This window comes from Sceloporus undulatus, chromosome 6, assembly GCF_019175285.1.
Source record: "Sceloporus undulatus isolate JIND9_A2432 ecotype Alabama chromosome 6, SceUnd_v1.1, whole genome shotgun sequence".
Taxonomy (NCBI): Eukaryota; Metazoa; Chordata; class Lepidosauria; order Squamata; family Phrynosomatidae; genus Sceloporus; species Sceloporus undulatus.
The window spans coordinates 99,869,532-99,880,391 of NC_056527.1; the positions used below are offsets into that span (position 1 = coordinate 99,869,532).

General features: G+C 39.2%; 1 protein-coding gene across 1 annotated transcript; it reads left to right on the forward strand.

Moving 5' to 3' along the window:
* Positions 1–493: 493 nt before the first annotated feature.
* On the forward strand, positions 494–2,859 carry LOC121934176 (olfactory receptor 6B1-like). The gene has a single exon (XM_042474403.1). The coding sequence runs from the start codon at positions 1,075–1,077 to the stop codon at positions 2,074–2,076; it is 1,002 nt and encodes a 333-aa protein (XP_042330337.1). The 5' UTR covers positions 494–1,074; the 3' UTR covers positions 2,077–2,859.
* The last annotated feature ends 8,001 nt before the right edge of the window (positions 2,860–10,860 follow it).

A 10,860-nucleotide genomic window follows, 5' to 3' on the forward strand; every position in this document is an offset into this window, starting at 1 on the left:
TCTGTGGATCAGACCATTCAGGCTGTTGCTTTTCCATGTAAAACAGCCTGGAGTGACAAGGATATGAAAGGACTTTTGTTTTTTCCATTGGGAAGCTATCAGCTGCTAGTGCAGGCTAGATATATCACTGATCTGAGCAAACCTCAAGACTATATTGATATATTTAAATTGTCATTACTTGCTTTGAGTGTAAGACAATCAAGTAATTCAACTTATTCTGCTCCTCCCTCCACTGGAGTTAAACTTTTCTCCATGACAGTAAATGGCTATGGTCCTGTTGTCTGTCATAACTTCACCAGCATAGGTGAGATAAGCAGTTAGGTTAAAATGGCATATATGAGGAGAGGGCAGCAGAGATAGCAATCTCCTTCAGGAGAGGAAACTCTTCTGCTAGCTTCTGAACAGCTAAGGAGTCAACAGAACAACCTTCTCTGTCATCCCCACTTCTCCTGTTGTTTCTACACTCCACAAAGCACCCTGTGGTAGCCTGATGCTGGCATTGGTCACCAGTTGGATTCTGACCAATATGAGATAACACTCTGTCTTGTCTTGTCATGTATTGTCATGTCTTGTCTTGTCAGATGATTTGATCTAAATCTCATCCAATACCTACTATAGGTATTCATAGTCTTAATACTACAAAGAAATATATTTTGGTATGTCTTTACATTAGTTTTACAGAAGCACTATGCAAATTCCATTGTGAGATTTTCAGAGCCAGAATATCTATAAGGTAGGATACAGCAGTGCACCATTTTGGACTTCAGAAACAATTTTAATAATATTCTGTAATATAATTTTTCATGTTCTGTCTCTCACGTAATAGCTCTCAACAATTTATTTTAATTATAGAGGGGATGGAGTGGAATCCTCATATAAAATGCAACCCATGTGACTGTTATCAATATATGACCTTGCAAAGAAATATATTGGATCACATCTATTTTCTATTTTTTTATAGTGTGGGAGGTGCAAATGCACTATTTATATTTGAATTATAATGGGTCTGTGTGGATGATGTTTGCTGACTTGTTATGATTGTGCTTCCTTTTCCAGCATTTTTTCAGTTACTGAATGAAATTATCAATGGCAAAAAGAGAAACCATTAATCAAACAATGGTGACAGAATTCATCCTCCTGGGATTCAAGACTGTTCCTGAATTGCAGATTGTCCTCTTTGTTGTGTTTTTGGTGATATATGTGGTGACAATGGCTGGGAATATCCTCATAGCAACAGTAGTCTTATCTAGCCATCATCTGCACAAACCTATGTACTTATTCTTGGGGAACTTGTCTATTCTGGAGACCTGCTACACCTCAACAATTCTTCCTAGGATTTTAGGTAGTTTTATAACTAACTATCATGGACTTTCATTCACTGGATGTTTTATACAGTTCTACTTCTTTGCCTTCTTAGCTGGAGCTGAAAGTTATCTCCTATCTGCAATGTCTTACGACAGGTATTTAGCCATATGTAAACCACTCTATTACGCAACCCTCATGAACAACAGATTGTGTGTTCAATTGTCCTTTGTGTCTTGGATAATTGGCATTGTGGCTAGTGCATTTACAACATCCTTTGCGTCACAGTTGATATTCTGTGGCCCCAATGAAATTGACCACTTCTTTTGTGATTACACACCATTGTTAAGACTCTCCTGTAGTGAAATTCAGCAGACAGAAATGGTGATGAAAGTCCTGGGCTCTGCATGCACAATGCCTCCATTGCTGCTGACACTGGCTTCCTATGTTTGCATCATCACCACTATTTTAAGAATCCCTTCAACTACAGGCAGGAGTAAAGCATTTGCTACTTGTTCCTCTCACCTTATTGTGGTCACAATTTTCTATGGAACCCTAACCATTGTATATATCTTACCAAAAACCAGCACTCTGAAGGATCTGAACAAAGTTTTCTCAGTCTTCTACACAATCCTGACTCCCATGATCAACCCTTTTATCTATAGTCTCAGAAACAAGGAATTCAAGGATGCCTTGAGGAAAATGATTGGAAAACTTGTGCCACTGAGAATAACTCAGGGAATACAACGTCAACAAAATATAATATCCCAGTAATGATCTATGGTCTAAAACCACAGACCACTTTCATCTTCAAAAGGCCTTGTGAAATCAATTCATATCTATTCATCAAAGATTGTGAAGTGAAAACAAGGAAGTACAATCTTGAAATTGTAGAGGGGATTGCAGGTGAGCAATAATATTTTTAATGTTTCCTTAAATAGAGCACCCACAGACATACCCACACAAACAGAAAGATGTGAAAGGGATCAGAATCTTACATTTTAGCTATTTGGAAAGCTGTTTGTTCAATCATGGACAAATAAACAACAATGGAGATTATCACACCGGCAAAAAAAATGGGAGCATAGTGGGATGCCCCTGTCAATATCGCACAGTTTGGCAAAGATTATCACACGATGCCGTGCGACATTGCAATTATCCTGTGCATAAAGTTGAAAGTACCTAGAACTATGCATGAGAATATTTAGAAATTCATCCCATTGTTAGTCTAATGTCAAAATTAGTTAAACATGTAGCCAGTGAATTGTAAGTATGCAATACATCAAGTAAACATCTGCTAATATGACAGAAAAAGCCAGCATTCATTTGCCAAAACCATGGTATGGAAGACTGACTTTTCTATTCTGACATCCACCGGATGGAACAATTTCTTCATTGAGACCAGATAGGCCCCCAATAACTGCGTTGGCCCAGGTGTTTTCCTAGTCACTTACCTCTCATGAGTCAAGAGCTTTTGATGATTTTTTTTTCATTACCGCTGTATGGCTTTAGCCTTTGATTTTATATGTATCATTTTTACTTACAATATTGTAAACTGCTTTGATTTATTAAAAAAGAGATTAAAAACTTAAATAAATAAATAAATAAATAAATAAAACATGGAAATTCTTTGCATTACTTTAACTGCATTACAATTAAGAATCCCTTCAACTACTTTATAAATGATCATAACTGAATAAACTAGGTGAATTTAAGTTAATATTGTAATGGTCCAAGCTTGAACGGGGAATGCCTTAAAATCATATACATTATCCATGAGTTCTTCTGTGGAAAAGTGAGTGAGATACAGTGGAAGAATAGTGGGATATACTAAAAGAAACTGATATGGAAATAGGATGAGATGGGATTAGTCTTTGCTATCAGAAGACCTCAAAACTGCATATGATATACAGTATCAGTCCTCAAGACAGCTAGTTGGTTTTCACCAGGAAAAAAAACCTGCTCTCCCACATTCCCAACTCCAGTGAGGTATTGTAGTTAAATTATTTGGTTAGAAATGTGGCTCATATTACTTCTGAGATAAAACCTGTTCCTTAATGGTCTGGGTCTATTCATCCTCTGAGAAGCTAATGCAATTTTCATTGCTTTTGCTGAGGTATATGTGGGAGAAATGAAACTTAAAGGAATGTTAGCATATGTAAGGAAGCATGTGGGATGCTTCTCTTGTTAATTCCATGGTGCAGCTCAGAGGTCTTTCTTAACTGTTTCTTGCAGCTCTGCATATACCAGCAGCATCATGTGGCTTTTTCACTTAAAACTGCATCCTGATAGTACTTCAAAGAATGCCCATGGGACTATATGGTGTTGTTAGTTCCCATGGGCAGTAGAGTACACAATCTCAGCCTGGTCCAATATTTCAAAATGGTTATGAGAAAACAAATCAATTGTGCTAAATCTTAGTTTGCAAAGTGATCAAAGGAGTTGAGATTCCTTCACATCTTATTTTTCTTTTCTGTTTTTATTATTGTTTACAAAATGTGCACATTAGGTGAAATTGCAAACAAAAAAGCATCTAGACTCAGCATGGTGTAGTGGTTTGAGCATTGGATAACAACCTTGGAGACCAGGGCTCAACTTTCTGCTCAGCCATGGAAACCCACTGGGTGACCTAGGGCAAGTCATGTACTCTCAGCCCCAGAAAATCCTGTGATAGGTTTGCCTTAGGATCACCATAAGTTGGAAATGACTTGAAGGTACACAACAACAACAGCAGCAGCAACAAAAAGATATTTGTTATGTTTATTTCCCCTCCCCCCTTTTTTATAAAAGGCTACATATTTTAGGAAAAACCTTGTAAATATATGTATATTAAGCAAGACCACCTACAAAAATGTGTGTAAATTTTTGAGTGTTTTTTTAAAAGGAAACTGATACAGAAGTAGGATAGGATGGGATTAGTCTGTGCTACCAGGGGGGAAAAAGGAGTGAGATTTGTTCACGCATAGCTCCATTTCCAGATATCTTTATCTTTGTTCATAACTGCAATGTGATTGCTACAGGATTATGAAACTGAGATAGTCAGTTGCAGGACTGCCCAGTGTTGTCAATGGCCTGAAGCAGATGGCCCAGAAAGAGCGGCCTCCATCTCCTTCATAACTAATCATGCCAGGACTACGGTGACCACATGGCCCACTCCCAAAGTGGGCCATTGCCGTGGTCTCAAATGGGCTGCCAGCAGGAGCAGATTTAATCTGCTCCCTTTTGAGCTGGCTCTTGCTGCCTTGGTGTGTCCTCTGTATGGCTTCTGGACACTTTGGGGGTGTGCATCATGTAAATGCCACACTCCCAAAGTGGCTGGAAGCCACTTTATTTGGCCCATCTATTTTGGGCCAATGTTTTGTATTCAAAATCACTCAGAATCTTCTCCTTTACTTTCTGGGCAATAAGACTAAAAGTGTGGGGGAAATGCACTGTTTGTAGGCAAATATAAATTAAGCTGTCGCTGTGTAAGGCCAGCACATTTTCTTCATTTGTGCCTATTTACTTGGAACAGCACCTATTTTTCTTAATTTCTGTCTTAATTTATTTCTTTCATATGAGGAACTGAAGTCTATTTAAATATCTGCTTAAAAAAATGTCAGTGCAAATTGCTAGAGTTGCCATGCTTCAAACTTCAACCTTCTTTCTCTGAACTCTTCATATATTAAAACTCTGAAATGTGCTTGCATTTTGTCTTCAACATTGCATACATTTTACAGCTAAGTATGCATAAACATAAAAACACAAGATAGTGCATAGCTTGCTGTTTCATGTATTACAGAGGGCAAAGGTGGGTTAAAAATGGACTTTCTGCAACATCAAAGCCAAAATCCTGTTGGTGAACATAGCCATACTGACATAGATCATGGCAATGATGTGATCATGGTGGAAGTGACAGCAGCAAAATGGCCATGCATATACTGGTGACAACAAAGGCAAAGGAAAAAAAACATACCACTGTCAGGAAAGACAACTACCTACAAGCCTTTGAGCTGCTGAAGATCCTGTAATATAGCTTTCTTTTCCAATATCGGCTTCTTTGTCTTCTTCCTGCCTGGGTGTATAGACCTGAAAAAGCAAACCACACCAGTGTAACAGCCCATTCCACTGATTCAAGCACCAGCAGCCTACATGGCATTATATAAGTCTGTTATGTCTATCTAGCAAATCTTTAACTGACAAAACAAACAAGGTAATAGATTTTTAAAAATTGGAAGACTATCACTGTTTGGTAAAAAAAAATCAATACATCATAGAGCACAAAGATAAGAGACCTCACCAATGGAAAATGCAGTGTTTTTGAGGGGGGGGGGAGCAAAAATAAAAAACCCAATAAAAACCAGTAGTGTGATGAGTATTACATGTAAATTACCTATTTTTATCCATATCAATGCCACAAATACACACAGCATAGTAGCATATGTAAACATAAGCCTCATGATGAACTAGATGCTGGCATGCTTCAGCATCAACCTTCTTGGTTTCTTGGTCATCATCAGGAGAGAATGCCAATTTAAATCTAGGGGAGGAGGCCTAGCAGACTAGAACACAACTAAGACACAGCATAGGATATTACAGTGGCAATAACGGTAGTATTTCTCCCTTCAGCTGCAATAGCGCCCATCTTTTCTAGGTGGTAAGGCACCATCACTAAGAGGTTTAGCTTCAGGATGTTGCATTGCCAGTGATAAATGTTCCAGTCAGAGTAGAAGACAAGTGGATAGACATGAAAGTTGACAGTAGCTGACTGTATGGTGTGGCTTCCCACTGCTGCAAAATTTCACTGCCAGTGAGCTAGGGGATGAAATAGTACCAGGGATATAATAAACTAGGCCTTCAGCATGATTAGAGTTCATCCTGAGAACTATGTGGTGCAGATAAGTCATACGTATTGCTTCTGTTCTGACATAAAAGTCAGAAGCCAACATGACACTGGAGGGGTGGGTGTTGGGATAAGGAGCCTGCTAAATGATCCCAGGTGAGCACCACCCAAGTTGTCTTCATTCTCAGATGGGGAAGTGGACCTTGCAGGTAGTGAAAACCTCCTGCAGGTCACCATTTGGAAAAGGCTGGAGCATGGCTAGCCCCCACCTCTCCCCTGTCCTACCCATAGAGCAACAGAAATAAACTAGAAGGAGCAATTCAGTGAAGCTTAAGGGAACCATATTTCTGTCCTTGAAATCCTGAGATTTTCACCCTTTCCATGACCACTAAGCAGGCACATGAAGGAATTTGCCATGCTTGCTGCTCACCTGGGAATCAGAGCCAGTCCTGCATGTATTTCCCATTAAAGTTCAGGGTATGAGGAGAAATATGAGCACTTGGCATCCCTGGGATATATGGCCAGCAGGTGACAGACTGTTAAAAACAAAACAAAACAAAAAATCCAACAGTCTGATATAAAGGCTGATCTATCTGATTTGACCATTGCAGGGAGAAGTAGTCGGGGAGGGACCTCTTGCTTTGTCCACACTGCAGACTAAAGAAGACTCCACTGCAGGACAGAGTGGGAAAAATGAAGCCAGGATGGGGAAAATGAAGCCTGAGAATCACATGTCATCCCAGAGATATACTGTGACTCCAGCAACCGCCCCCCCCCCCATTTATTTCCTTTATTGTTTTGTCTCCAAATGCACCTAATATTCTTTATCAGCTATGGGGAAAATTATGCCACATTCTGACCATTTTTGAGAGTCAGCAGGGTGTAGTGGTGTGAACATTGGACTATTACTCTGATGACCAGAGGTCAAATCCCTGCTCAGGTATGGAATCCCACTGGGTGACCTTTGGCAAGTCACACTCTCTGAGCCACAGAGGAAAGAAAAGGCAAAGCCTCTTTGAATAAATCTTGCCAAGAAACTCTTTGGTAGTCTACCTGAGGGTTGCCATAAATCAGAAATGACTGGAAGGCACAACAACAGCAAGGGCATTTTAGTCTAGGGTGGACCTATTTTGAAGTTTTCTTCCGGATGACGTCCTGTTTGGGGGGAAAAAAGCCTTTCCTGGGCTTAAAAATGCCCGGGGGGGGGGGGGGCGTCAAAAAGTGGGGATGCAGTTGGATTGATATCCCATAGACAGTGTTTGAGGGAATTTTGAAGAAAAAGTAGGGTTATGTGGTAATGCAAGTGGCCCTCTAATGGTTGACGCTTAACCAATGACAGTTTCCCAGACCTGTTGTAAATAGTTAAATACAGTGTGGCTCAGATTTAACACATCACTTCTTTATATTTGAGAAGGTATGGAAACTGAATTTTTCAATGTATCAGGAAGTACATGTCTTTGCCAAACCCATTGCCTATCAATTCCATTCAATAACTTTAGGTTCTAGGAAAGCAAACACCAAATAAGTGTCTCATTTTAACTTCCAGATATAACTCTTGTTACTGACTGTTATTTTCTCACTGGGAAAATTTAGGTATGGCAACATGCACATTTAACATGACCCCCACCCTCCAGCCATCTATAGAGAGGAAAATAAAATATAAAATAAAAAGATATTTAAAAGGTTGGGTATGTGTCCCTTAAAGTGTGGCTTGTGTTATTTTAAGCACAAAGAGGTCCATGTTTTCTTACATAATTCTTTTGATTCAAATGAATGCCCTCTATGCATAACAGAATTCCCGGTGGACTAGATATCCAGAGAGATTGTCTTCTCAGATGAAGGATGAATATATATATATAAAAACTGTAGCTGGAGACTACCGGCTGGAAAACCATGTACGTTTATTAAAGAATTGTTGTTCAATGTTCTGTAGAAGAAATGGAAAAATACTATAGGATCCATTCATATCTAATCTAGCTCTCCTGATGTGCTGAGGAAAGAGGTCAAAGCACCAAAGGTGGAAGCTTATTTGAAGGTACGAAGGTTTGTGTGTGCATGTGTGAAAGAGAGAGTGTCAGGGAGAACATTTTAGTGGTATTACAAAATCAGTGGATTGAGAGCTTGACCTCTTTTGGGACTTTTCTGATTTCGTGGTAATGGGCCTCTCAAAATCTTTCAAGGAATAATGTTGAACAAAAATCTTTATGGAATTAATCTGAGCTGTAGAATTTATTCTATAGATCCATGCTTACTATGGTCCATATCATTTTATATACAAGCAGAACTTAGAAAAGTCTCTTCTTGAAATCCTAACAGGTGTAGATAGCCATACTGGACTTGTTAACTCCATAGTCAAAGGTAACTTTGACTGGATCATCATATAATTAGTGAAAGTAAGGCAGCTGTCTCTGGGAGCAGATAACAGAAAGCACCACCAAATCACCATTTCTTTTGGATAATGCTTGCTGTCATGTGGTAATGCTTGCTGCTAGCCTGAACCATTTCTAATAAGTTTATCACACAGAGCTTTTAGAACAGGACTGGAGCGGAAGGAAAGGGGGTGGGAAAGGAAGGGAACAGGGAAAGTATACATATTATCGCATGGGAGAATGCTGCCGATGCCACTGGAAATCCCCAATCTGTTCCCCATCTGTCTCACAGCAGCGGATTTTCAAGAACTGTTCAGAATCATTCTTGAAAATTGGCTGTTATGGGACAGATGGAGAATGGATTGGGGATTTCTGGCAGCATCGGCGGTATTCTCCCGTGTGGCAAAATGTGTACTTTCCCTGTTCTGTTCCCTTCCTAGCCCCTTTCGATCCACTCCAGTCTCATTCTAAAAGCCTTGTTCGATAAGCTCCTAAGTCTTGTCTATCTGCTTTCTTCCAATGCATTAAAGAAATCACTACTGGAAACAGATTCTGACTGAGCAGGAAGGGATGCAGCCAGTCAAGGCCACACGCAAACAGGAATTATGCACACGTGTTGCAATATTCACACAAACTGGAGGGGATCTGGATCACTATTGCATTGCAGCATTTGTCTAAGCATATAGTAAGTGGGCATGAGGCTGAATTTGTAGCAGCAGCAGCAGTGAAGTTTTGAAGGACAGAACTGTGTGTGCCATATTACCAGCCCTGTGCTCTTCCTAAGGAAGCCTGTTTTCCTCATATGTAGTGAAGGCACCATTCTTTGCCAATGTTATGATTCAGTTGCTAGCTTGTTCAGCTGCTTTGCATGGAAATATGTGAGACCTGCATCTTGGTCCAAGGCAGCAAACTATCTTGATCTGGCTCTGGGGGTACAAAGTTGTGATTTTTCATTTTATACTGAGTTTTTACTGAGTTTTCATTTTATATTGAGTTATATATACAGTTTCATAGATTTACGGATGTTAATACATGCCTCATTACTTTGTTGTTTTATTATCACACCTCATTCCATTGTCTTAATATCCCACTTAGCATGGAAGAATCCCTACTCTGACTTGTAGAAACAAATGTTTAAATACATCTGGTCAGAAAGTTCAATCCAAATGTCATCAAAGTGCAGGGAAATGTGCAAAATGTACTTATGGCCAGAGATAGTACAAGACGTTTGCAGAGATAGGATAGTTAGTAGGGGAGAGTTAAGATATTTGCTTAATTGTTAATAAGCTACCAAAAAAAAAAAAAAAATACTGTTCACCTACATTCACATTAGAAAACAAAATGTACCTCATCAGTCCACCAAATATACTATCAGTCAGAGACAGTGCTGAGAAGTTTGATTTTCCAAATGTTTATTTCCTTTTCCAATAGTGTTGGCTTGTTGGGGAACATTTCATGTTGTGGCAGTCAGAGTCAAAGCATCACCAAAGACAGAAGAGCTGTGGTGGGTGATGTCTGGCCCACTAGAAACTGTAATCACTTTTCACCATTTTCCAAACTAGGGCTGATAGGAGATGCAGTCCAATAATAACTAGAAAGCCATATATCCCCTCCACCCTTTGGTATACCAATGAGTCCTTTCTGAATCTTCGTTCACAAAGCAAAGCCAGAGAGAGAGGAGATATGCACTACTTGTGGCTGTCTTGACAAATAAATAAAGAATATGCATTATTATTACTTTAGACTTAATTTGTGGTTGTCAGGGTCAGCCATCACCATAAGTTGGCAGGCAAGCTGAACTCACATACACAAACATGAGTGTGTATGTATCTTTAAGCATTTGCTGGTATTGTTGCTTCGCTATAATAATGCTGCCTGTTTTCATATATGGTTTTGAGATCAGATACTGCCCACTTGTATACAGGACTAGAATGAACACTAATCTTAGAAATATAAGTGATATTTATTTTTCTATGCTTCAATGACATTTGAATATTTCTATTTTTGCAAATTGTTAATAATGGGGTAGGTAAAAATGTAGTTCTCTGAAATCAATGGGACTTACATTTCTAATAGCCATTAAAGGATCCACTGAAATCAATGAGCCTTACGTTACTAATGTAAGTCTCATTGACTTCAGTGGATCCTTTAATGTCTGTTAGATCCAGCCCATTGACTCTCATAAATCAACCTTCAAAAATGCACCAGAAAAAAAATTCACCAAGGACACACCTTACTGGGGCACTCTGGCTATCCATCAGGGCTACAAATCAAATTTGAAAATGTATGGTTTGGAAGGCTTGGCATTCATTAAATGTTTACAGTTGTGACTTCTTTTCCAGCAATTTCTGAATGGACAAAAACCCC

Coding starts and splice junctions, on each gene's coding strand:
- LOC121934176 (XM_042474403.1), top strand. CDS start 1,075: ATGAAATTATCAATGGCAAAAAGAGAAACCATTAATCAAACAATGGTG.